This window comes from Dreissena polymorpha, chromosome 9 (genome assembly GCF_020536995.1).
Source record: "Dreissena polymorpha isolate Duluth1 chromosome 9, UMN_Dpol_1.0, whole genome shotgun sequence".
NCBI classification, from domain to species: Eukaryota; Metazoa; Mollusca; class Bivalvia; order Myida; family Dreissenidae; genus Dreissena; species Dreissena polymorpha.
In genome coordinates this window covers 59,896,614-59,924,410 of record NC_068363.1, presented here as the reverse complement: position 1 = coordinate 59,924,410, position 27,797 = coordinate 59,896,614, and the positions used below count along the sequence as shown (strand labels likewise).

General features: G+C 37.6%; 2 protein-coding genes and 1 long non-coding RNA gene across 11 annotated transcripts in view; 2 read left to right on the top strand and 1 right to left on the bottom strand.

The window, feature by feature from the left end:
* LOC127844273 (RAB11-binding protein RELCH homolog) overlaps nt 1–4,946 on the bottom strand; it is a 68,451-nt gene extending 63,505 nt beyond the window's left edge. For all 5 annotated transcript variants that reach the window (XM_052374358.1, XM_052374359.1, XM_052374361.1 and 2 more), the window contains exons 1-5: nt 4,628–4,946; nt 2,718–2,807; nt 2,120–2,191; nt 1,662–1,834; nt 930–1,139 (exon numbers count right to left, since the gene is read on the bottom strand). In XM_052374358.1, coding sequence (XP_052230318.1) covers nt 930–1,139; nt 1,662–1,834; nt 2,120–2,191; nt 2,718–2,807; nt 4,628–4,913 — 831 coding nt within the window. In that variant the 5' untranslated portion in view covers nt 4,914–4,946. The remainder of the gene's footprint in view (nt 1–929; nt 1,140–1,661; nt 1,835–2,119; nt 2,192–2,717; nt 2,808–4,627) is intronic.
* Nucleotides 4,947–15,201: 10,255 nt separating this feature from the next.
* The window catches only part of LOC127844274 (DNA replication factor Cdt1-like), a 228,731-nt gene continuing 216,135 nt past the window's right edge, over nt 15,202–27,797 (top strand). For both annotated transcript variants that reach the window (XR_008032655.1, XM_052374364.1), the window contains exons 1-5: nt 15,202–15,885; nt 16,160–16,312; nt 17,012–17,175; nt 17,461–17,664; nt 20,134–20,279. Coding sequence is in view for 1 of the 2 variants with exons in the window: in XM_052374364.1 (XP_052230324.1) it covers nt 15,259–15,885; nt 16,160–16,312; nt 17,012–17,175; nt 17,461–17,664; nt 20,134–20,279 (1,294 nt within the window). In the remaining variant the exon portion in view is untranslated. The remainder of the gene's footprint in view (nt 15,886–16,159; nt 16,313–17,011; nt 17,176–17,460; nt 17,665–20,133; nt 20,280–27,797) is intronic.
* Nucleotides 24,325–26,768, top strand: LOC127844282 (uncharacterized). Of its 4 annotated transcripts, none has more exons than XR_008032657.1 (3): nt 24,325–25,361; nt 25,511–25,727; nt 25,910–26,768. It is a non-coding gene; the product is annotated as an uncharacterized LOC127844282 (long non-coding RNA). The 4 variants fall into 4 exon arrangements; XR_008032659.1 differs by having other exon boundaries at nt 24,326–25,298; XR_008032658.1 differs by having other exon boundaries at nt 24,326–25,298; nt 25,486–25,727.

Genomic DNA, 27,797 nt, shown 5'->3' with positions numbered 1-27,797 from the left:
TAGGCAGCTAAAGGTTGGACTGGTAAAGGTATTTGGTCTTTTTTGCAGATAACCATAGGTGTGAACAGGGACTTCTTAAGTGTTTTCCAGTTTGGTCCAGGTTTTTGGCGCCTTCATTGTTCATCACATTCACGCCTGTGAAGTGCGACAAACAATAACCCAACTTGTCCAACATTATAGATGAACAGTTTTACGTCAATACTGACATATCTCAACAACTGTAGCCCCGTCTCCCATGCGCCAATTAGTTTTTATTCAGCATTCAAATTTAAAGCCCATGCTTTCCCCGAGGAAGATGTACATGAATTCTTATTTTCTCACGTTTTACACGAAATGCACATGGACTGTAAATCTGTTGCTAGAAAATTACAAAATTGTCAGAAAAGTATAGTGCTATGCAACCCATGCTCCTAATCATAATGACGCTTCCTATTTTGAATGCTTAATTAAGCTTTCCAATGCCCCGGATTATTGGATTGTGCAATTGTAAAATGGCGGCCATTTTCGGTCCGATTTGGTGGTTTTATTGTCTTTAAATATTTTTTCTCCATTTTTGCATTAATAAAACAGCCTGCGCGCTATACATGGGTGCGCGCTATTCAAAGGAAAATATGGTAAGTTCTTTTTGAGTTATCAACTGGATCAAGATATTCATTTTCTTTTTTCTGTAACTAACCACACTTTGTGTCTGATGAAAACACTTAAATAGCAAACATATTCCCCATATAGCTCTATATTCACATACTAGGTTTCAGCAAAACAGGTGAAGTACTTTTTGAGATATTGCAGGATCCAGATTGTTCAGACAGACAGACAGACACACAGATGGACTGTCAAACTGACATACAAGGCATATTCCCCATATGACCAATAAATCGCTACAGACCTAGGGTTAAGCATCTTTTAACATATCAGAACAGGAAACTTACCAGATTTTTCTTTACTGTTGCAAGTTCTTCTTTCAGCTCTATAATGGCAGCCTCAAGAGAGTCAATATACTCGACAGTTTCATCTGTCTGGGTTTCACAGCTTGTTACGTTGCGCTCTGGCATGGTGTGGTTGTTGTAGTCGCGGTAGAGGTGCAGCAGGTCTGGAGGTTGGGGAATGTTCAAACCCACGTCATCCCAATCCTCAAAATTCTGAAGGAACAAACGTTTCATTGTTGATCCAAGTGTTTGACATTTACCAAGTTTCTTTGAAAATGTCTTGAAAAATGCTCCCAAAAAAATAAAATCGAAGCTGGGACCTCTCTATTGCAAAATTTGCCACAACCAACATATGAATACATTTGAATGTCTCAAACTGTTCAGACATTCATACTAAATAAGTGGGTAAACTTCTATTTGCAATTATTCAAGTCTAGTTTGGAGTCCATAAGAATACAAGAGGTATGTTTTGGGAAAACTGGGCTAAATGCATATATGTGAAGTGTCAACCCAGATTAGCCTGTTCAGTTTGCACAGGCTCATCACAGTTGACTTTCAGCCTAGACTGGATTTTTAATTAAGAAGAAAATTCCTTGAATATTCAAATTCCAAAATGAAGAGTGTTGTCCATGCACAAACAGCACAGGCTAATCTGGGATGACACTTAACAACACCCATTTAGACCTGTTTTCCCAGGGCAAGGCTAAAATGAACGGTGAACAGCAAGATAACAACCTGGTCTTCATTCTCCTCTGAGAAAGTGACAGCAGTCAGCTTGTTGTTGATCTGCAGCAGGTACCCGTTCACCAGGAAGTTAAGGGCCTTCTTCTCCATCATGCGAATGGTCTCGTCCGTCCGTAAACCCTCCTTGGCATCCTCTGAAGCCTCTACGATGGCATGCTCTGTCTCTAAGATTGCATTTTTAAAGAGGTCACAAATGGGGTTGGAAAATATCAAAATTGTGAATGTGTAAATTTGTTTTTTGTTATATGTGTACTTTTTCTCATTAAACATTAATAAATCTTCGAAACTTGAAGTAAATAAGCATAGAAATTTGTGATGCTTGCCACATATTAGTATTTATATATGAGTACTAAAATGGTACAATGAATAATTGCATGCATTTACATATGATAGACATTTGTGGTAATATGCATTATTCTAGTGAACACTTAATATCTATCTACATGTACCTGCTTCTTTAGTTAGACTTGCTCTAAGAGATTTGATGGTGTCTTGGGCCTTACGCAGTTCAAACTCCAACACTGAAAACCAAGAATTAAACAACTTATGACAAATTACCTAACATGCCTTGTACTCATTCACTTATGAAACAAATGAACTAAAATAGTGTTTGCTGACTATTAGTAGATTATCAAAAAAGATTTATTGGGGGTTAGTGGAATTACTTTCTTATAATATGCTTGCCAAAAAATTTAATCATATTAAAGTGTTCACACAGTCAGTTAAAATGTGATGTGTCGCAGACAGTGATGCCAATCAATTGCATGTTTAAACACATAACAAATCTGCTATTTATTCTACAGCAGACAAAGCACAAAAGGCCCAAACTGGACAAAGTCAAAATTGCTTCCATAATAACCATCTACCTACACATTCAGCTGTGCAAGTTTAAGGAAAATCCGCCAAGCAGTTAGAGAAGTTGAACAAACATTTTTTCAGAACTGTACATTCTATAGTGGAAAAAACAGACAAAGGACCATTATTTTGTCAATTAAGCGTATGTTACTTCACTTGTGTCATGAAAGAAACAAACTTTCAACTACCAACCTGCAACACGTTCATCAACTTGTCTTTCCCCATCATCCGAATAGCGGGTAAAATCAAGTGAATCCAATGTCTGCATACTGGAGGTCCTGGCTGAAATAAGTCATACACACAAGAAAACTTACCTAGTAGTTAAACCTTTTTATTTCAGCTCAAATACATGATAGGCCTCAGGCTTATAGAGACACTCAAGTGTTTTAATTGGGAATGATCAGAAATCGAAGTTATTTAGAGAATGCTTTCAGAAAGGGATCTAAGCAGGCACTTCTTGAAAAGTCATAAACATTTCTGACAATAAGTCTGACAAATTTTGCAGGACCGAAATAAAAGGCACAACAACAAAATATATTTATTCTATATTCGGCTTGAGTCATGGGTAATTCTCATAAAGACATTACATCACAAATATTTTATAACTATGAATCCTTATAAACATAATTATTAACATTTGGTCTGTATATTTGTTGTTGTTTTTTTTTCAAATGTTTTATTGTCTGTTAACATAAAATACCATAGTTTATTGTGTTAATAGTGTCAAACCGCCATCTTGAAAATAGGTTCTTCTTAAGCCGTGGGTTCTTATTGGTTATTCCAATTTCAAGATATAAACAGCCTTAAAACTGAAAATGCAGAGGAAGTTAATGCAATGTCAACAGACGATGCAACATGAAAAATACCCATAATAAACGATTTTGTGTTTCTTAAAAACACTTTATGAACTAAATGTAAAGAAGGGAATGTTGAATGTATTTAATAAGAACGTATCTAGTTACAATATACGCCAGATTTTGTCGCATTTTTCTATCAGCATTTTTCTATTGGTGACCGAGTCAAATCTTTTTTGATAACGAACTGCATCATGTGCATCGTTTAGTTCTTCTTGAATGCTCTGAATAGACCAAATTCAATGTAAAATCGTCTCAACTTTGTCTATAAGATCGAATTCAAGCAACCTAAAACAGCGTAGCAAACAAAAAACCTGTTACCATGGATATCCATTTGCGTGTTGTTTGTGGATAAATGCTCAAATTAAACAGTTTATAAAAACATTATCAAACCGAAAGCCGAAATTTTGAATTGATGATCCGATCTATCTTACGGAGGTTCCGGAGAAAATGGGTGTATTCGATTGTTGATAAGACAAGAGATCTATCTTGTGGGGATTCCGGATAATTGATGGCATATTTTTGAATTCAGAATACTCAGCTTTTTCCATTGCAAAAACTTACACATTTTCATGAACCATTGACGTATTTGAAACTTTGGATTAATTATTATGCGAGCACACCACATCACGTAAGTTGTTTTTATTTGTCATTTGTGAAATATACATGATCTGTTTGTGTATATTTATGCTAGAAAAAAAAAATTATGTTGCTAATATTACCGATTAAAGTGATGCCCAGATTCTGGGCGGAAGACTTGACGTAAAATATGCCATAACCAGTTGCAACTCCCAGCGACCCGGAGGGTCAATAGCTGGGAGTTGGATTATTGCAACTAGTGCAACGTTCGAATTACATGCAATCTCTATAACCACGACTCAAGAAGAACCCACAAGTCAACAAGAACCTACCATATATCATATATACTTGGGAAATTTAATTTAACAAGAATTTATTGATATTGTCAGCGATAGATGTTTTCTTACAGATTTTACAAGTAGGTCGCGCAAATTTGTTTGTAAACAAAAGCAAGGGGCGTTAAGAAAATACTGCAATAATAGCCTACATGTACCTGTGATAAAACTGTTAAAGTCTGTACTCACACATGCATTACTGATAACACCTTTATCACTATCAGTAAATTATTTTTTTTTGAAGTTTTTTAAGATGTCCAAGTATTCTAATAATAGTATAATGGACGCTAAAAGCAGCAAAAGATCAAAATGACAACTTTATCAATAAGCATACGCAATGTTGAGGTGGGTGAATCTTCTTTAGATCTCTCAAAATTTCCAGGGTTTGAAAAGAAATCCCTCAATCTTGGCAGTTCCCTTCCTGCTTCCACAAGTTCGGTGTGCAATTCTAACGCAGTCAGCGTCAATTTTTCTTTCAAAAGTTTGTTGGCTATTGAATCCCATGTTATTTCAGGTGTATCATGCGATTGTGGTTTTGCTTTAGGTGTTTCAACGCTGTCCTCGTCCAAAAACTCATCTTCATCTGATAGAAACGGGTTTGTGTTTGTGTCGTCCGCCATGTTTATGTCACGTGACTAATACTTCCGCATATTAGACTGCTGACAAAATAGTTGCTAAATGCAATAGCCTCAAAATAAAATAAAGTTACCCGTCTCACTTTCATCGGTTAGCCTTATTTGTAAAGAGTTAGACACTCGCTCATACAAAATGACAAGAGTTAGGAGCATTGTCGCAAAGGATGTCGCAAAGTCGTTTGCATTGAACATCCGAGTCCAAAAATGACAAGAGTTAGAAAAAAAATGCTTTAATAGTGTTTCATGGTGCAAGCAGTCAATAAACCTTAATTTATTCACAAGAAAAATGACAAGAGTTAGAAAGAAACACGTGCTTTAACTGTGTTTTCGGTCACGAGCGGTCAATATACTTTATATATTTACATGCAAAATGACAAAAGTTAGAAAAAAACCTGTCGTTTGCATTGAACATCTGAGTCCAAAAATGACAAGAGTTAGAAAAAATTGCTTTTAATAGTGTTTCACGGTGCAAGCAGTCAATAAACCATAATTTATTCACAAGAAAAATGACAAGAGTTAGAAAGAAACACGTGCTTTAACTGTGTGTTAGGTCACGAGCGGTCAATATACTTTATATATTTACATGCAAAATGACAAGAGTTAGAAAAAAACCTGTGGTTTGCATTGAACATCTGAGTCCAAAAATGACAAGAGTTAGAAAAAATTGCTTTAATAGCGTTTCACGTGAGTCCAAAAATGACAAGAGTTAGAAAAAATTGCTTTAATAGTGTTTCACGGTGCAAGCAGTCAATAAACCTAAATTTATTCACAAGAAAAATGACAAGAGTTAGATAGAAACACGTGCTTTAACTGTATTTTCGGTCACGAGCGGTCAATATACTTTATATATTTACACGCAAAATGACAAGAGTTAGAAAAAATCCTTTCGTTTTCATTGAACATCTGAGTCCAAAAATGACAAGAGTTAGATAAAATTGCTTTAATAGTGTTTCAAGGTGCAAGCAGTCAATAAACCTTAATTTATTCACAAGAAAAATGACAAGAGTTAGAAAGAAACACGTGCTTTAACTGTGTTTTCGGTCACGAGCGGTCAATATACTTTATATATTTACATGCAAAATGACAAAAGTTAGAAAAAAACCTGTCGTTTGCATTGAACATCTGAGTCCAAAAATGACAAGAGTTAGAAAAAATTGCTTTTAATAGTGTTTCACGGTGCAAGCAGTCAATAAACCATAATTTATTCACAAGAAAAATGACAAGAGTTAGAAAGAAACACGTGCTTTAACTGTGTGTTAGGTCACGAGCGGTCAATATACTTTATATATTTACATGCAAAATGACAAGAGTTAGAAAAAAACCTGTGGTTTGCATTGAACATCTGAGTCCAAAAATGACAAGAGTTAGAAAAAATTGCTTTAATAGCGTTTCACGTGAGTCCAAAAATGACAAGAGTTAGAAAAAATTGCTTTAATAGTGTTTCACGGTGCAAGCAGTCAATAAACCTAAATTTATTCACAAGAAAAATGACAAGAGTTAGATAGAAACACGTGCTTTAACTGTATTTTCGGTCACGAGCGGTCAATATACTTTATATATTTACACGCAAAATGACAAGAGTTAGAAAAAATCCTTTCGTTTTCATTGAACATCTGAGTCCAAAAATGACAAGAGTTAGATAAAATTGCTTTAATAGTGTTTCAAGGTGCAAGCAGTCAACACACCTAAATTTATTCACAAGAAAAATGACAAGAGTTAGAAAGAAACACGTGCTTTAACTGTGTTTTCGGTCACGAGCGGTCAATATACTTTATATATTTACATGCAAAATGACAAGAGTTAGAAAAAAAACTGTTTTTTGCATTGAACATCTGAGTCCAAAAATGACAAGAGTTGGAAAAAATTGCTTTAATAGTGTTTCACGTTGCAAGCGGTCAATAAACCCTAATTTATTCACAAGAAAAATGACAAGAGTTAGAAAGAAACAGGTGCTTTAACTGTGTTTTCGGTCACGAGCGGTCTATATACTTTATATATTTACATGCAAAATGACAAGAGTTAGAAAAAAACCTGTCGTTTGCATTGAACATCTGAATCCAAAATGACAAGAGTTAGAAAAAATTGCTTTAATAGTGTTTCACGGTGCAAGCAGTCAATAAACCTAAATTTATTCACAAGAAAAATGACAAGAGTTAGAAAGAAACACGTGCTTTAACTGTGTTTTAGGTCACGAGCGGTCAATATACTTTATATATTTACATGCAAAATGACAAGAGTTAGAAGAGTTGAGAGAGGCCAGCAGTAAATATACGTCATTTATTCGAATGGAAAAATGACAAGAGTTAGAAGAAACATATCATTTAATTGTGTTTCACGAGGCCAGCAGTCAATTTACTCAATTTATTCAAATGCAAAATGACAAGAGCTAGAAAAACACTTGCTTTAATTGTGTATCACGAGGCCAGCATTAAATATACGTCATTTATTCACGTGCAAAATGACAAGAGCTAGGAAAACATATCGTTTAGTTGTGTTTCACGAGGCCAGCAGTCAATTTACTTCATTTATTCAAATGCAAAATTACAAATGCTAGAAAAACACATGCTTTAATTGTGTATCACGAGGCCAGCAGTAAATATACTTCATTTATTCACCTGCACAATGACAAAAGATATTAAAAGCAATTCTTTAATTGTGTTTCATGGTGCCAGCAGTCAATAATACTTAATTTATTCATATGCAAAATAACAAGAGTTTAGAAGAAACTTATCGTTTAATTGTGTTTTATGTCGCGAGCAGTAAATATACTTCATTATTTACATGCAAAATGACAAGAGCTAGAAAAAGCACATGCCGGTACGCGGTGACCCCAGCTTTATTTGATTATGTTTGCATGTTGTTATGTATTGTGTAATGCTGTTTTTTGTATCGTGCAGTGCGGTTTTGGCCATTGATCACTTGCAATAAATAAAGGACCACATGCTAGTGTATAATGAGAGAGCAATACTGCAATAGTTTCAATGATATACAATATAATTGAAGGTCGCGGTGGTGTAATGGATTTGTTGTCCGCCTAGCGATCGGGAGTTTGTGGGTTCGATCCCTACTCGGGGAGCGTTCTCATTATCTCTTCGATAGATACCAAGTTCTGGTTCTTCCCAGGAAACGGACTCGAGAGTGTCTCAATAAGCCTTAGGATTTTGATGTAATCGAGCAAAAATAAATAAGCTTAAATTAGTTCAAACATTAACTTATGTAATTGATATCATTTGGCAAATGTATGAAGCCGTTTTACGATGGAAGTAATTAGTAAGCTTTAATAACGCCTTTTAGAGCATACTCAAGACACAACAGTGATTCACTATAGCAAAAATATATGCATAATTTATTTATAGAGCTTGAATTATACAAAAACAATACATAATACAAAAGGCTGTCACATACATGTTATGCTCGAGGAGTGGGCAAATGTATGAAGCTGTTTTACGATGGAAGTTATTAGTAAGCTTTAATTACGCCTTTTAGAGCAAATTAAAAATTTTATGTTTCGGTCGTCCTAAAGGTAATGACGTTATGCATTTTCGGTCATATTATGTACCGTAGTGATGTTACACATACTGATACATGTAGTGGAATGTTGCAAAAATTTAATATGAAATTGTTCAAAATGATCTTACTTAAGTAAACTTCAACAAATTGCTTAATGTATTATTATTTATTCGGTTACAAATCATCCGATCATTATGTTTTACAACATTGCAATAAGTGAGCAAATACGTTTTTAAAGTTTAAAAGACATACTCATAAATACATACTCAAGACACAACAGTGATTCACTATAGCAAAAATATATGCATAATTTATTTATAGAGCTTGAATTATACAAAAACAATACATAATACAAAAGGCTGTCACATACAAGTAATGCTCGAGGAGTGGGCTTTGTCACAGATATTGGCTATACAAGTTCAAAGTGGTTGGCATATGAAACATGTGTAAGGACTTATTATCATCAAAATACAATAAAGCTACCTTTACAATTCAGTAGAAACGAAAGTTTGTATAAATATTACTCAACACTTCATAGAGAAATAACTCATGAAAAAAATTATTGAACTTACAATATTTGCTTACATGTACATGTATTTCTTGATACTTAAGTTCCAATTCGGTATTAGCAACTTTATTTTCGTTTAAGTTCACACATATTTTTAAACACTGCGTACCCAGCTATTTTAATTGTATGTATACATGTATTTAACTCACGTTCATACAGTATCCTTTTATGTTTGATAAATGTGGCATAAAAAATCATCGATCTGTGAACACACTCCTTTAAATGTCATTAACAAATTTCAGACCCTCACTGCAACAACTAACTAACTCTACCACAATTTTCTAAAAATAATCATGCACAGTTCTTAAATTAATTTGAAATTAACACAAGAAAAGGCCAATAACCATACAAAACACCATTAACAAACAGTTATAGAAAATACATATGCAGGACTGCGGGAGAAACAAACACAATTTCAGATTTGTATTGTATTGTATTGCCCTGAAGAGGTAACACCTTCACACAGGCATCTTCTCCTTAATGCTAGTCCCTGTACAAAGAGAGAAGCAACAAGGGCTGTTTGTAAAACATGCATGCCCCCCTATATGGGATATAAGTTGTAGTAGCAGCCATTGTGTGAATACGTTTTTTGTCACTGTAAACAACGGTGGTGGTGGTGGTGGTGGTTGTGGTGGTGGTGGTTGTGGTGGTGGTGGCGGTCGTGGTGGTGGTGGTGGCTGTGGTGGTGGCGGCGGTGGTGGTGTTGGTGGTTGTCGTGGTGGTGACGGTGGTGGTGGTGGATACAATGCATTACAAAAATGCAGTTAGCCTTTCATTTGGTAAAATTTAAATATATTACAAGGGAGGCAAATGCTGTAACAAAACAGAACATGCATAAATGGTAGTTGTTTCCCTTGTTTGAACCATGCTAAATCCTTAAAATGCCTATTTCCAGTAACTGACCTTCACCTGTGACCTTTGACCTAACGACCTCAAAATCAATAGGGGTCATCTGCGAGTCATGATCAATGTACCTATGAAGTTTCATGATCCTAGGCCCAAGCGTTCTTGAGTTATTGTCTGACAACCACCTGGTGGACGGACCGACGGACAGACAGACCGACATGAGCAAAGCAATATACCCCCTCTTGTTCGAAGGGGGGCATAAAAATACTATGATAACTACACAGAATGTTTACACATTTAATGTTTTAGAACATTTTTATTGTAAAAGAATATATTCTGTCATCATTGTTATTTGGTAAATTAGATGTTGATGTATCTCATTAACTGTGAATTCGAGTATTGGTATGCTTCTGTTTTTATCCCCACGCTTTTTGAAAAAAAGGTGGGGATATTGTGGTTATCTCCGCCGTCCGTCTGTCCGTCCGTCCTGGCCACTATCTCCTCCTACACTAAAAGCACTAGAACCTTGAAACTTACACACATGGTAGCTATGAGCATATGTGCGACCCTGCACTATTTGGAATTTTGATCTGACCCCTGGGTCAAAAGTTATAGCGGTTGGGGTGGGGCCGCGTCAGAAATTATCACTCATTTTTTTAGGTTATTTTACATTTACTTCTTTATTTCTACACCGATTCACTTCAAATTGATACTGGACCTCTCTTATGACAATACGGTCAATCTCAACCATGCATGGCCCCATTCCCAACCCTGGGGCGCCCCGCCCACATAGGCCACACCCACCAAAAATTTCCATTTACTATAATTTTTTCATTTCTACACGGATTCACTTCAAATTGATACTGAACTTTTGTTATGACATTAGGGTCAATCTCAACTATGCATGGCCCCAATCCCAACCCTGGGGCGCCCGCCCACATAGGCCACACCCACCAAAAAATTCCATTTACTATAATTTTTTCATTTCTACACGGATTCACTTCAAATTGATACTGAACTTCTCTTATGACATTAGGGTCAATCTCAACTATGCATGGCCCCATAACCAACCCTGGGGCCCGCCCACATAGACCACACCCACCCAAAATTGCCTTTACTATAATTTCTTCATTTCTACACCGATTCACTTCAAATTGATACTGAACCTCTCTTATGACAATACGGTCAATCTCAACTATGCATGGCCCCATTACCAACCCTGGGGCCCCGCCCACATAGACCACACCCGCCCAAAATTGCCTTTTACTATAATTTCTTCATTTCTACACCGATTCACTTCAAATTGATACTGAACTTCTCTTATGACAATACGGTCAATCTCAACTATGCATGGCACAATTACCAACCCTGGGGCGCCCTGCCCACATATGTCACACCCACCCAAAATTGCCTTTTACTATAACTTCTTCATTTCTACACCAATTCACTTCTAATTGATGATGAACTTCTCTTATGACAATACTATCAATCTCAGCTATGCATGGCCCCATTACCAACCCTGGGGCACACCTAGGTCAAACATTCGGCGTGGGGATACACGTCGGCCTCTGCCGCGCCATTTCTAGTTTAATTTTATTAGTATTCTGCTTTAACTATGTTGGGTCAGGCTCTTAATTTCTGTCAACGGAATGAAATATCAGCATCTTCCTGCATCATGTACACTCAGTGACCCTGTGATAATCCTCCTTGCATCCTCCTAGAATCCTCCTCATGTGATTATCCTCCGTGCATCCTCCTACTGTGATTATCCTCCTTGCATCCTCCTCATGTGATTATCCTCCTTGCATCCTCTTCCTGTGATTATCCTCCTTGCATCCTCCTCATGTGATTATCCTCCTTGCATCCTCTTCCTGAGATTATCCTCCTTGCATCCTCTTCCTGTGATTATCCTCCTTGCATCCTCCTCCTGTGATTATCCTCCTTGCATCCTCCTCATGTGATTATCCTCCTTGCATCCTCCTCCTGTGATTATCCTCCTTGCATCCTCTTCCTGTGATTATCCTCCTTGCATCCTCCTCCTGTGATTATCCTCCTTGCATCCTCCTGAGATTATCCTCCTTGCATCCTCCTCCTGAGATTATCCTCCTTGCATTCCCCTCCTGTGATTATCCTCCTTGCATCCTCTTCCTGTGATTATCCTCCTTGCATCCTCTTCCTGTGATTATCCTCCTTGCATCCTCTTCCTGTGATTATCCTCCTTGCATCCTCCTGTGATTATCCTCCTTGCATTTTAACACACAATACATGTATGATTACAATATGATGATTACAACAGACTTGCATTTACATAACAGCAGCCACAATTACCTTAGGCTGGTTGTAATGAAGTGCAAATCTGCTTATTGATCACTTCCACATTCACCGAAATTTAATCTGAACACACACAGAAGTGTTGTTTTCAATGCCGAGTGTGGTACATCATTTTAACAACTTCAGTATTATTAAAAGAAACATTGTAAATGTCTACTGTACAAAATATACATGCTTTAGGCCTTAGGCTATGGGGAACAGTTTCCCATACAGCCACTGGACCCTTTTGTTGTTGACAATATTTGAGCCTGATTCGATAACAAACAAGAACATATAAATAAATTGATTATGTTTCTACTATTACCATATGTTTGCTACATAACAAGCTATTATATGTACCTACTTAATGAAAAGGTTTGTTTATGTCTATAACTGATGTTCTAGTTAAGAGTAAGGGTGTCACGTTTACATATTTTTCTAAACGTTTAAACGAAATGAAATAAACGAAACGTTCCCGTTTAAACGGTATCAGGGGTTTTTCTGCCTATTTTGGGAAAAGGAGTCTGACCAAATTGGGAATTTTTATTGACAAAATTGGTCATTTTGGGAATTTTTGCTTCGATGAAACGGCTCATTTGGGAAAAAAATGTGAATTAATCATGCTTAAAAAATTCAGTGGTTTAACAAATAAATTTGTTTTTATTTGGTTATTTTGTCTTCTTTTTGTAAACAGATGCAATATTGGGCATGTTCAACGTTAATTGAATTACTGCAGTTTTGTTTTTCAGTTACAGTTACACTCTGTGATAAGAACTAAACAGTTAAAACCTTATAGCAAATATTTTGACCAAAACAAACACTGGTTAGTCACACAAGTTACAAGTTTTGGAAATTGTTTTTTTTTTATAATTTCGGTTTGGGATCGGGTCCGTTTGCTTTGGGAGTGCCTCCGTTGTCCGGAGGCGCAGACAGTGCTGAAAAACCCCTGGGTATCCCTATGTCCGTTTTAAAATCATCACGCATCAGTGCCATCACTTCTTCAAACTGAAAGAAGTACTTATTTCCCGATATTATATTTAGTGCATATCCCATTCGCACATGATGTCATACTAAAACCAACTGTTCTCATCGTTGTCTAACCAATGGGTTACAATTTGTCTACTTACATGCCGTAATATTTTGACACGAATGTGAATTATTTACCAACATTCCTTAAACAAGAGTAAACCAGTTTTCAATTATTTAACGTTCTACTTATAGCACGATGTATATCAAAAGATGCATACTTAAATTTTAGTAAAATGTTCCTACACGAGATTGTTCGCCATATCTCGAGAAATGAATGGCGATGAATAAACGTTGTGAATATTTCCTTGGGCCAACGCGCGTTGAATGTTCAAGAGGATTCGGGGCATTCTCATGCAGCAAAAGCCGGGAATTTCATGATGATGCGCGTTAAATATTCAAGAGGTCTAGTCCGTACATGGTGTATTGTTATGCTTACGGTATTATGAATAAGGGCCATCTGGAGCACAGGATACAAATAGTTTTTAATACGAGTCTTTTTCAGCAACGAGGGCCCTCTCTACACTTTGGGGGATTGGGGCCAGGGCCCTTAGAGGGGGGAATTTTGCGTCGTTTTGGGCGAAAATGGGAATTTTAGAAGATCTTTTCACCAACCATTGAGCACTTAAAATTGCGATATTTTAATATGATTTATATAAATAAACAACTAATCAAAGTTAGTAGCACCATACCAGCAGGCAACATAGGTATAACATTAAATAAAAAAAAGGGAGGGGGGATTTATAGCTGAAATAGGGGAAAAAAGTATACTTTTTTCATGTTGGAAAGCCGCCGATATTCGGCAGTAAAAAATGCCAAACGAGGGCCCTGGCAGCTGTTAAAAAGCTTTGAAACGTCACAACGTAATTAACTAAAACGAATTTTATTGATATAGACTGGCGTTTAAAGGTTAACTGTTTTTGTAAAGGTTTTTTAGCAAAACACGAAACGTGGCCGTTCAAACGTTTAAACGTGACACCCTTAGTTAAGAGTAGTAATGTTTTGAGTAAATAAATAAGTGGCGATAACAAAAAAAGTAAACGATATATATGTTTCTTCAAACTCTTGTCATTTTTAATATGAATATATAAAGCATATTGAAGGCTGGTGACCTAAAATACAAATAAAGCATGTGTTTATTCTTACTCTTGTCATTTTGCATGCGAATAAATGAAGTATATTGACTTTCCCCGGACCCAACCTGCCATCCCCATTTATCCCAGGGTTCCAGATTGTTAAATGTACACATATTGGGATTGGTTTGACTTTTCAACAAGGAATATTGACGAAAATACACAGTTTGAAAAAAGAACCTGTGTTAATGTATTATATAAAAACAAAGTATAAAACGCACTATGTGCCTATTGACAAAAGATTGAGGAACACTGGACAAGACCGTTTTCATCGAGAACACTCGAGTTGCCATGCCTGTTTATAATACCTATACGCATATTTTTGTCATTATTTGTTGTTGAAAAGTCAAACCAAACACAATAGGTGTACATTTAACAATCTGGAAACCAAGGGGTAAGCTGGGGTGGGGGGTAGGGTCCTGGGGAAGGTTGGTAGGGGGAATTAATTATACTGCTGCTTTTTCAGTGAATTATGCAATATTCTATCTTAATATCCGCAGTATTTTGATAAATTATTAATATTAATAGGATTTCGGTATATCTACACACCGATTTAAACGCACTTAACGCACATGGTTAAACAAACCCTAGTCATTTTTCATTTTAATAATGTATTTTGACTGCTGGTGACCTACCGGTACTTCTTTAGCCAAAGCCTTTGCTGCTGAAGCCAACAGCATACCTCGTATTTGTTTGTATTTCGTGGTCACGAAGGCTTTTTATGCATTCTTCAAGTGATCCAAAAAGCACGGTCACATCCTTGGCCATTTTGTAGTGGAACAGTTTTCGGTAACTCGCAAGACAGAGAACGATTTGTGGTACACACATAACTCTTGTCATCTACCGTTCTAACTCTTTACAAATAGGGTCTACGACTTTCATCACGTGACAAAGCGCGCGAAAGAAAATAATCAACAACAAATAGTGTAGCTACACAATGTCGCAGGGAAAAGTCACCGACTTTTTCTCCACGAGAAAAAGAAATCCTGGTTCGCAACCATCAAAAAGAAGGAAGGTTGAGATTCAAGCATCGGAGGTTGATTTTTCAACGCTGGAAAAAACGAACATTATTCCGTATCAAAATATTGTCCAGAACACGCATGATTTGCTTGCAAATGTCAATCCCCAGCCAGTTGATGAGAGAAAAGAAAATGTATTTTCACCAGTTACGACAAGGTCAACAAGACGAGAAAAGGCGGTCAAAGAAGTCGGTTCAGTTACCAAAAAGACCACAAGAACTCGTAAGGCGAAAATTGATCCAAAGCAAAAGTTGATCGCAGATACATTTGCTAATCGCCCTGAAGAAAAATCCACCATTGCTGAAGATGTGACTTCCTCTTGGGATGAACACGATGGAGCCCCAGCCACTCCGCAGAAGCCTGAGGCAGAGTCTGAAACTGAGACAAAGACCCGAAAAAGGACGCGTCTAGGGAAGACTGTGCAAAAGGATGACGCTACAAAGTCTGATGAAGCCACTCCTGAAAAGCGCCCTGTACAGGCCGTGGAAGAAACAGTTGCTCCAACAAAGAGCAGAGCCAGAAGGAAGCTAGCTGTTGTAGAAAAGGTAGAGTCCTCAAATCTTCTGTGGAAGGTTTTACAAGACAAACAGTCTGTAACCAAATTCTTATTTACATTCAATTTTTTTAGCTGAAAGTGTTGTCCTGTATGTGATGGCATAAGAGTTTTATGCTGTCTATTTTTGTATGATGAAAAGAAGATTAATATTGGGAAAAAATTCACTCTAAAAGTTTTAGATCTCAAACCAAATAAAAAAATGTACAAGAGTGTACATGAGCTTTGAGACATTTCTGACCTGTTTATTTTTGCTCATATTTTAGCCCGCAGAGTCAGATGTTGCTTCTAAAGAACCGGCTGAAAAGGAAGTTCCATGCCCTGAGCAACAAATCGAACAACCAACAGCTATGAAGGCGGTTGATGAAATTGCAACCAAACTTGAGAAAGTGGAAGCTGTTAAGCAAAAAGCATCTAAGGTATTTATTTTCTTGTCACGGCTGTTTCCAGAGGTATAACAAATCTATGGAAATGCGCTATGGTTTCTACAAGGAAGAAAGAAGCAGCATAAATATAAAGACCAACATTTTTTTTTAGAACTCAAATGAAAGATCTGTTACAGTTTTTATTCTTATGTTTGGTAAAATCACAAGGCCAAAAGGTTTGCTTAGCTTTATGTGTGATTACCCAGAATATTGTATGAATCATTGAATGTCATATGGGTAATTTTCTCTTTGTTTTGTTACAAAATAAAAAAAATTCAAATATCTTTAAAGACTAAGTACCATGTCATGCAAATACTATGGAAAAAACTCTGCATGCAATTTACACTTGACCAATTCACATTTTGTTCATGCACATACTCTGAGCATACATAATCCTAAGAATACGTGTTATACTGGATCTCAGGAAGTATAAGTACCTGATTATCCAGCAGCATGTCTTTTAAGAAGTATTGTGTAATGTCTCGAATAGTCTTGGGCCTCCCCACACTTTGTAGGGGCTAACAGCTAGTGAGATCTTGCTGTGTTTTTTTCACTTTCCAGGCTGATAAAATGAACTTGTAATAAGTATTCAGTGCAGATGTTATTTCTTGTACACATAGAATTATGATAGTATTTTTAGTTTTTCAAATTATCAAGACAACTTTATATTTCATTTTTATCTATCTCGCATAGAAAATGGATGCAGCAGACATAAAGAACAAGCTTGCTAAAGTGACCAACCTCGATGATCTTAAAAAGCGACTCGCTGACATGAAGGAAACTCGAAAAAAGATCAAAGTTCCTGCTCCAGCTTTAAAGAAGTTTGATGAAATTAAAATAGAAGTAGATGATAAAAGGTTTAAATTCAACTTATTTCATAATTATGCATAGTTCTTTTGGATCAAATCAATTATATATAATACGCAAACCAGAATTTTAAGTCTATTACAATAGATTAAATGCTTGAAGGTATTCATGTAATCTTGCTTGCTTTAGTCTGTGCACAGGTTTCATAGATGCTAGAATTCAATGTAAACCTGGTTTGGTGACCGTGCGATGATGTTAAAACCCATAAGTCAGCAACATTTAATTTTGAACTGAAATATGCATGTAACTATGTTAATTTTGAGTGATTCTTGCAGCGATGTCAAGCCAAAGGTGCCAGCCTATGAGAGATTCCACCACCTGACTACAGAATCCCCGCCAACCCTGACGCTGCCCTACAAATACCGCTTGCTGTCTGAACACTTCCGGGGTATGGACCAGGTGGTTAGCATTCTTCACAATCGCAATGAGGTCTGCACCTTCTCCAAGCTGAAAACCGCTGTACAGGAGCTCAATAAAAGGTGTGGCTTTATTAAGACTGGGTTTTGTTTTGCCATTATGTATCAGTGCTCCATGAAATGAATACATATGTAACACATGCTATATTGAAAATATATATATCCTAGCAGGAGCATGGTATCAAAATCTTTCCAGAAAGACCTGTTTTTTCAGGTCACACAATTATACATTTTAACACTTAATTATTAGGGCTTTTTTCATCTGATTCATCTACTAGTTTAGTTAAATAAACATTGCCTTGGAATGGCATATAATGGTTTCATGCTGGATTGGTGTGATAATCATACTGACAATTTTTATGCCCCCCTTCGAAGAAAAGGGGGTATATTGTTTTTCACATGTCGGTCATTCCGTCCACTGAATGGTTTCCGGATGATAACTTAAGAACGCTTACGCCTAGGACCATGAAACTTCATAGATGCATTGATCATGACTCGCAGATGACCCCTATTGATTTTCAGGTCACTAGGTCAAAGGTCAAGGTCACGGTGACTAAAACCAGTAAAATGGTTTCCGGATGATAACTCAAGAACGCTTATGCCTAGGATCATGAAACTTGATAGGTACATTGATCATGACTTGCAGATGACCACTTTTGATTTTTAGGTCACTAGGTCAAAGGTGACGGTGACTTGACACAGAAAAATGGTTTCCGGATGATAACTCGAGAATGCTTATGCCTAGGATCATGAAACTTCATAGGTACATTGATCATGACTCGCAGATAACCCCTATTGATTTTCAGGTCACTAGCCTTAGGTCAAAGGTCAAGGTCACAGTGGCTCGAACCAGTAAAATGGTTTCCGGATGATAACTCAAGAACGCTTACGCCTAGGATCATGAAACTTTATAGGTATATTGATCATGACTTGCAGATGACCCATATAGATTTTCAGGTCACTAGGTCAAAGGTCACGGTGACTTGACACAGTAAAATGGTTTCCGGATGATAACTCAAGAAAGCTTACGCCTAGGATCATGAAACATCATAGGTACATTGATCATGACTCGCAGATGACCCCTATTGATTTTCAGGTCACTAGGTCAAAGGTCACGGTAACTGGACACAGTAAAATGGTTTCCGGATGATAACTCAAGAAAGCTTACGCCTAGGATCATGAAACTTCATAGGTACATTGATCATGACTGGCAGATGACCCCTATTGATTTTCAGGTCACTAGGTCAAAGGTCAAGGTCACAGTGACAAAAAACGTATTCACACAATGGCTGCCACTACAACTGACAGCCCATATGGGGGGCATGCATGTTTTACAAACAGCCCCTATTTAACAACAACGTCTAAACATTCCACTTATATCTCAAAGCACAAATGTAAAAACAACAACAGGGGCACAAGTATATGATATTTTTATGTTACATTGTATAGCATGCTTTTTTATATGTGTAAGTTTTATCTCTCTAGCAGCAATACTTTTTATACGCCCGTCTATGACGGGACGTATTATGGTATACCCCGCGTCTGTCCGTCCGTCTGTCTGTTAATGTCGTACGCTACGTCAAATATCCTTTGACAGATTTTCTTCAAATTTTAACACAATCTTAATATTGATAAACCCTCATCCCCTTTCGTTTTTGACGGAATTCTGAATTGTCGTTCCAGAGTTATGGGACTTTGTTCGTCAAAATTTCGTGATTTCATTGAATGTCCTACTGTAGCTCAAATATCCTTCGATGGATTTTTTTCAAATTTCAACACAATCTTAATATTGATAAACCCTGATCATTTTCGTTTTTGACGGAATTCTGAATTGTCGTTCCAGAGTTATGGGACTTTGTTCGTCAAAATTTCGTGATTTCATTGAATGTCCTACCGTAGCCGTCCGTCCCTCCGTCTGTTAATGTCGTACGCTACGTCAAATATCCTTTGACAGATTTTCTTCAAATTTTAACACAATCTTAATATTGATAAACCCTGATCCCCTTTCGTTTTTGACGGAATTCTGAATTGTCGTTCCAGAGTTATGGGACTTTGTTCGTCAAAATTTCGTGATTTCATTGAATGTCCTACTGTAGCTCAAATATCCTTCGATGGATTTTTTTTTTTTTTTTTTTTGTATCCCTGAAAAATTGAACAAGGTGAGCTTTTTTCTATTCCGATTGTACACTACCACTTACCCATCTACATTTCTCTTTTATTATTGGTCAAAATATCTATAACAGGTTTACTTCAACTCCATATCCTCTAAAGAAATGCATACATATACTCAAAAAAAGATATGGTATGAATGTCAAGGAGACGGCGCTCCATGCTCATGTACTTATAAAATAAACCATGTATTCAAATACAAATAAACTGAAGTAAAAAAATGATTCAAAGGGTTATTTATTACCTTACTACTTCATTGGCGAACGATGGGCGTATCATGCGCTCATGGCGCAGCTCCTCAGTTACTAAATACTTAACTAAAGTTAACAAATTCGCACAAGTATCAAATTGACTTATTTCCAGGAATTTCGAGGAGCACCACTTGGGTCAGATCAAGACAGTGTTTCCTGAAGCGTACGAGTTGAGACAAGAAAAGGGGCTGCCAAACGCACAGGGATTCCGTAACCCTGGTTACCAGCTCACCGTGGAAGCCAGGCCTCATCCAAATGGTGGGGCTTATATTGCCTTAATGCTTTAAATATGTTTTTATGCGCCCGAAAGGGTGTCATTAGGCAGGCTGTCAAGCGGTCATACTTTTTCCTACTTTTTTATCTGGATCCTACTTTTTATGCCCCCCTTCAAAGAAGAGGGGTATATTGCTTTGCACATGTCGGTCGGTCTGTCGGTCGGTCCGTCCACCAGGTGGTTTCCGGATGATAACTCAAGAACGCTTGGGCCTAGGATCATGAAACTTCATAGGTACATTGATCATGACTCGCAGATGACCCCTATCGATTTTGAGGTCACTAGGTCAAAGGTCAAGGTCACTGTGACCCAAAATAGTAAATTGGTTTCCGGATGATAACTCAAGAACGCATACGCCTAGGATCATGAAACTTCATAGGTAGATAGATCATGACTCGCAGATGACCCCTATTGATTTTGAGGTCACTAGGTCAAAGGTCAAGGTCACGGTGACCCGAAATAGTACAATGGTTTCCGGATGATAACTCAAGAACGCATACGCCTAGGATCATGAAACTTCATAGGTAGATAGATCATGACTCGCAGATGACCCCTATTGATTTTGAGGTCACTAGGTCAAAGGTCAAGGTCACGGTGACCCGAAATAGTAAAATGGTTTCCGGATGATAACTCAGAACGCATATGCCTAGGATCATGAAACTTCATAGGTAGATAGATCATGACTCGCAGATGACCCCTATTGATTTTGAGGTCACTAGGTCAAAAGTCAAGGTCACGGTGACCCGAAATAGTAGAATGGTTTCCGGATGATAACTCAAGAACGCATACGCCTAGGATCATGAAACTTCATAGGTAGATAGATCATGACTCGCAGATGACCCCTATTGATTTTGAGGTCACTAGGTCAAAGGTCAAGGTCACGGTGACCCGAAATAGTACAATGGTTTCCGGATGATAACTCAAGAACGCATACGCCTAGGATCATGAAACTTCATAGGTAGATAGATCATGACTCGCAGATGACCCCTATTGATTTTGAGGTCACTAGGTCAAAGGTCAAGGTCACGGTGACCCGAAATAGTAAAATGGTTTCCGGATGATAACTCAGAACGCATATGCCTAGGATCATGAAACTTCATAGGTAGATAGATCATGACTCGCAGATGACCCCTATTGATTTTGAGGTCACTAGGTCAAAAGTCAAGGTCACGGTGACCCGAAATAGTAGAATGGTTTCCGGATGATAACTCAAGAACGCATATGCCTAGGATCATGAAACCTTATTGGTAGATTGATCATGACTCGCAGATGACCCCTATTGATTTTGAGGTCACTAGGTCAAAGGTCAAGGTCACAGTGACCCGAAATAGTTAAATGGTTTCCGGATGATAACTCAAGAACGCTTACGCCTAGGATCATGAAACTTCATAGGAACATTGATCATGACATGCAGATGACCCCTATTGATTTTCAGGTCACAAGGTCAAAGGTCAAGGTCACGGTGACCCGAAACAGTAAAATTGTTTCCGGATGATAACTTAAGAACGCTTTTGCCTAGGATCATGACACTTCATAGGTACATTGATCATGACTCGCAGATGACCCCTATTGATTTTCAGGTCACTAGGTCAAGGTCACAGGGACAAAAAACGTATTCACACAATGGCTGCCACCACAACGGACAGCCCATATGGGGGGCATGCATGTTTTACAAACAGCCCTTGTTCCTATTTTTTTACCAAATCTTTCTACTATTCCTACTTTTTCATTTGAATGGTGAAAAAAAATTTTTTTATAAGTGTTTACTTAGTAAACTTGCAGGATGAATGAATCTATGGCTTGACTGTATCCCTGTTAAGGTGCATTCATCTAGATGATAACTGACAACCCATGCTGACTGACTGCTAGCACCTCTTCAGGAAGCATAAATATTTATTTCTTATGTAACTTTTGAAATTATTGACAAAAGTTTTTTATGCCCCGGGATCGAATGATCAGGGGTATATTGTTTTTGGCCTGTCTGTCTGTCATCAAAACTTTAACCTAAAACTTTAACCTTTATGCCGATTGCCAAATTGAATTGATCGGTGATAATTAATTAATTTGTTTTTTGTACTCCCAAACTATCCTGAACGACAGCAGCGTATTTTAATTAAAGGGAAACGAGAAAAACAGGAGCGGTTTAATTGTATTTAAAGTCTAATTAATCGCATGTGCATATGTCAAATAAATAGGCGACTCAAATAAATACCGGTATGCGTTTTGTTCATTGCTATTCTAGATATCCTTGAAAGAGCATTTAATTAAATGACGCAAATAACCGGAAAGGATAAAAAGTGGAAAGGAAAAATTTAGCGGAAAGAATTTTCGGCGAGCAAAAAAAACAATTTTTTGAAAAGTAACCCCAAAAAAAATTCTGGCTGATTTTAGTGGGTCGGTCGGGTTATGCCAAACAAAAGAATTTTTAAGGATGGCCTCATGGGGGCTATATAGGAGTCACTTTGTCGGTCTGTCCCGAAATTTCATGCGATCTTCACCAAACTTGGTCACAAGTTGTATCTTGATGATGTATAGGCCAAGTTTGAATATGGGTCATGCCTGGTCAAAAACAAGGTCACGGGGTCACTTAGTGTGTTTTAAATCGAAAGTTTGTCCGGACCATAACTATGTCATTCATCGTTAGATTTTTAAATAACTTGGTACATTTGTTCACCATCATGGGACGGTGTGTCGCGTGAAAAAAAGTACGTCCATACCTCCAAGGTCAAGGTCACACTTGGAGTTCAAGGGTCAAATGCTTGTCCAGGCCATAACTTTATCATTTATTGTGAGATTTTAAAATCATTTGGCAAATTTGTTCACCATCATGGGACGGTGTGTTACGAAAAGAATTACTTCAATATCTCGAAGGTCAAGGTCACACTTTGAGTTCAAAGATTAAAAATGGCCATAAATGAGCTTGTCTGGGCAATAACTATGTCATTCATTGTGAGATTTTAAAATCATTTGGCACATTTGTTCACCATAATTGGACGGTGTGTCGTGCGAAAGAATTACGTCTATAACTCCAACGTCAAGGTCACACTTTGAGTTCAAAGGTGAAACATGGCCATAAGTGAGCTTGTCCGGGCCATAACTATGTCATTCGTTGTGAAATTTTAAAATCATTTAGCATATTTGTTCAACAACATTGGATGGTGTGTCGCGTGAAAGAATTACGTCGAAAACTCCAAGGTCAATGTCACACTTTTAGTTGAAAGGTAAAAAATGGCCATAAATGAGCTTGTCCGGTCCATAACTATGCTGTTCATTATGAGATTTTAAAATCATTTGGCACATTTGTTCACCATTAATGGACGGTGTGCCGCGCGAAAGAATTACGTTGATGTCTGCAACATCAAGGTCACACTGTGAGTTCAAAGGTCAAAAATTGCCATAAATGATCTTGTCCGGGCCATAATTATGTCATTTATTGAGATTTTAAAAATACCTGGTACATTTGTTCACAGTCATTGGACGATGTGTCATGCAAAAGAATTATGTCGATAACTCCAAGGTCTAGGTCACACTTGGAGTTCAAAAGTAAAAAAATGGCCATAAATTTGGACGGCATGTCATGTGAAAGAATGCAAGAGTTCAAAGGTCGAAATGGCCATAAATGATAATGGCATTATAATTCTTAAAAATCGCCATAAATTTGAATCTCTTGTTTTGTGAAGACAGCATGCAAAATAGTCTGTGTCAATGCAGCACGTGGGGGTATACGTCACGTCTGTGACAAAGCTCTAGTTTAAGAATGGTTAATTTATATACATTAAATATAACACAAGTCTATTGTGAAGCATTTAGACAATGAGATGTATAAGTTGGTGATTAACTGGGCAGAGATGCTGAATATTTTTTAATTGAAATATAATGAATATTATACAAGAGAAACAGATACATCTTGTTTAGTTTGGTAAATATCCTTAGTATACTATTTTGTTACTAAATTCCAAAGAACTGATTACCACCCCATCTTCTTTTAATGTCATAAATACGTTACCTACTATCTATTAGCTTATAGCTTTCCAAGGGGAATTAACTCATCCGGAATTTTAACTGGGAACCGGCCACCTCATTACCGTAATACAGGCCAGGTTAAACATTACTGCAACGCAACCTAGGCAAAAATCGGTAACCAATCCTCAATATTCTTTCCGGATCGACCAGGTGTAGACGTGTCTTTTACAGCTCTGAATTGAAAATTGTTTTTCGATTTATTTCACTTGGTTGATTGGGGTTTTTCATAGATAAATTGTGTTATTTATCTTTGTACTTCTTATTCGGAATATTTTATGTGGATTTTATGGACTTTTGTTTCAGTTGTAAAGGTAAGCCATGCTTGCTTTTGTTGAACAATCGTTTATTTCTACCATGCTGGGTGTTTTAGGCGCGAAAGAGCACGTGCAAAACGTTTTTTTCTAATGCGTGAAACTTGTTTTCAGCTTTGCTGCGTTTTAGGTACATTCTCATGTACATGAGCACGTGTATATCGTGATCTTCGTCAATACGCAGTTGAGGAAAATTGTACAGTGTAAATATTCTTCTAATGCGTTACGAGATCGTGCAAAGCGTGCTCTTCTAATTCTTTGACAGATTGTTTATCATTTGCCATTGTGTGCAAAAATGATTTTACATTTCATATGACAATATTAATTGATGATCATTATATTTTCATCTGTTTTGAATTAAACTTTTGTTTAATTTATGATCTACGGCAGTGGTATTATACGTACCATTGACTTTCTCTTTTACAATAATAACTTAGAGAATGTTAATTATTTTCATTATGGACAAATAATGATTTTATGTGCCGCATGATAATCTGGTCTGTGACCATTTTATTATTGAATATGTTTTGCTCTTGTCTTTCATATAATCGACTTAATGATGGTCGCAGATACAAGAGATGATAAAACCCGATGACGTCGCAGATCATGGATGACTTATTTCATGTTCAAATTGTTGAAACTTTATTGTTTCAGCCTTGCCGGGTTTTTGTACGTACTCATGCACTTGAGCACGAGTTTTTCGTTTTTCCTCTTCAATAAATAATTGAGAAGGTAATCCAACTAGGATTTCGTGCCTTTTTCATCAAGATTATTGAGGCCAATTGTACAGCGTTTGTTTGTTTACATATTGTGGTTTAACTTTTAATATTTTAACCATTGTTTTTGTCTTTTGTAGGTTCTTTCTGTTTCTTTTGTTTCAGAAATGAACTTACAAAATAGAGGTTCATGTGGTCATGTCAAGACAAGGTGGAATTTCCACAACACTTGCCTTGCATGTACCGGTTGCACTTGCTTCACAAATGTGCGGTGTGCGTATTGTGGGCTTATGACACAGCTGGTCGCCGACGGACGTCGATCAGCCACAACGCAACGAACCTACAACAGACGTTGATTGTCCGGTGACTTCACTGGATGATGGTCTTTAAAATTGAATATACGTACAATTGATGTTATCTTTTACAATAGTAACTAAGATAATATTAGTTAATTGTATTATATGCTAATAATTATTGTGCCATATGACAATCTGGTCTAGGACCAGTTAATTGTTGAATATGTTTTAGTCTTATTTTTCATATTCAACTACACGATGTCTGCAGAGAGGACATCTGATGATATAGCCTTCGCTATTCTTTCCCGGGCAGGATGAGATCTATTAGTAAATATTGCTTAGAAAGTAGATCTACATCACACCTTATGGCACCAAGATGGGAAGAAGAGCCATACGTCGGTAACTGCCCGTTGGCGGTGACCTTGGAGGGTCATCGCCGGTGACAGTACTGTTCACTTAGTGACGGTCCGTTCACCGGAAAACAATTTCCGGGTACTGTTCCCGTTAATTGAGGCGAGACGGGCAAGACGTGGAACACGGAGCTACCTCTCCGTCGATCGTCGTCAGACCATTGGGGCGTTCGCCATTTACCGGTCTGTGCCCGTAGACGTTGACCACGGAGCAACAAAGGTACGGCGGTCAATGTCTCATTCAGGTTTGTTGAGGTATGTATGATTATAACATATATACCTAACGTTGACCACGGAGGTTCAATATTAGTGACGTCACAGTTTCAGAGATGTTCCTGTAACACGTTGAAGAAACGGTTCCCATTAACATAGACGGACAAGACGTGGAACACAGAACTATCGCATCGTCGATCGTCTTCAGATCATGGTGCTTTCGCCTTCACCGGTCTGTGCCTGTAGACGTTGACCACGGAGCAACAACGGTACGTGGGTCAATGTCTCATTCAGGTTTGTTATGGTATGTATGATTGTAGCATAGTATACCTAACGTTGCCAACGGAGGTTCACACTAGTGACGTCACCATTTCATATTTGTTTCATGAATGGTCCGTTACAGAACACCAGTTACCGGGGACTGATCCTGTCATGGAGAAGAATATCCGTCACGGGTTCTCGGTACCTAAGAAGAACCTTCTTACGTCGGTTTTTGCCCGAGGACATTGACCACGGAGCAACAACTGCACGGTGATTAATGTCTATTCAGGTATGTATTTTATGAGACATACTGTATCTAACATTGCAGGTGACGTCACTGTTTTATATTTCATGATCGGTCCGTTCACCGAACACCAGTTTCCGGGGACTGATCTTGTCATCGAGAGGAAATTTCAGTCGCCGGTTCCCGGTACCTAAAAAACGGGCAAGACGTGGATTACGGCTTTTCACTCTCCGTCGATCGTTGCTAGACCTTATGGCGCACACCATTCATCGGTCTTTGCCCGACATGTTGACAACGGAGCTATAACAGTACGTCGGTCAATGTCTCAGTCAGGTATATAAGATAAGGAAGGTAAGAATAAGTAAACATCATCTGACTTCTTATTCATCTTATTCGTCCACAGATACAACAACAGTAGACGGACACGCTATTCTTCATCGAGCACTGGCCAGAAGAAGAAGTCGTTCATCATCATCAGATAGGATAGACATCGAAAATACCTCGCTTTCAATGAGCAGTTCTCGTAAGCGTTCACGTCAACGCTCATGTAGACATTATTTTGGAGACTTTATTTCCAGCGTAGCCAAACAATATTTCGGCATCGCAAGTATATTGGAATTCGCCATTCATCATGTATGGATTTCCGAACCTACTGGTCATATTGACGTTTTCTATATTATTCCTTTACGGAATATCATATCACCATTACACATGTGTTGGTTTTCTTAGGCATCCACACATGTTGCAGTCACCGAACCTTATTTGTATACGAACATTAGTTCGTTTAAATTTCAGGCTTCGGGATTAGGTCATATTGCCACCACGACTACATTGGACACTTTGTGCCTATCATACTGATAATCTAACATTGTTTTCCGATTTACAGTATCAGTTAGATGACTTCTGCACCAGTTATTTTCATCCTGACGCAGTCTTATTAGGACCGATTCGTTCCGATCACAGCGCACCGATCTCCGGACACCAGTCACCGATCAAAACAAGTAGTCGTTTTCTTCCTCCTCTTCTTC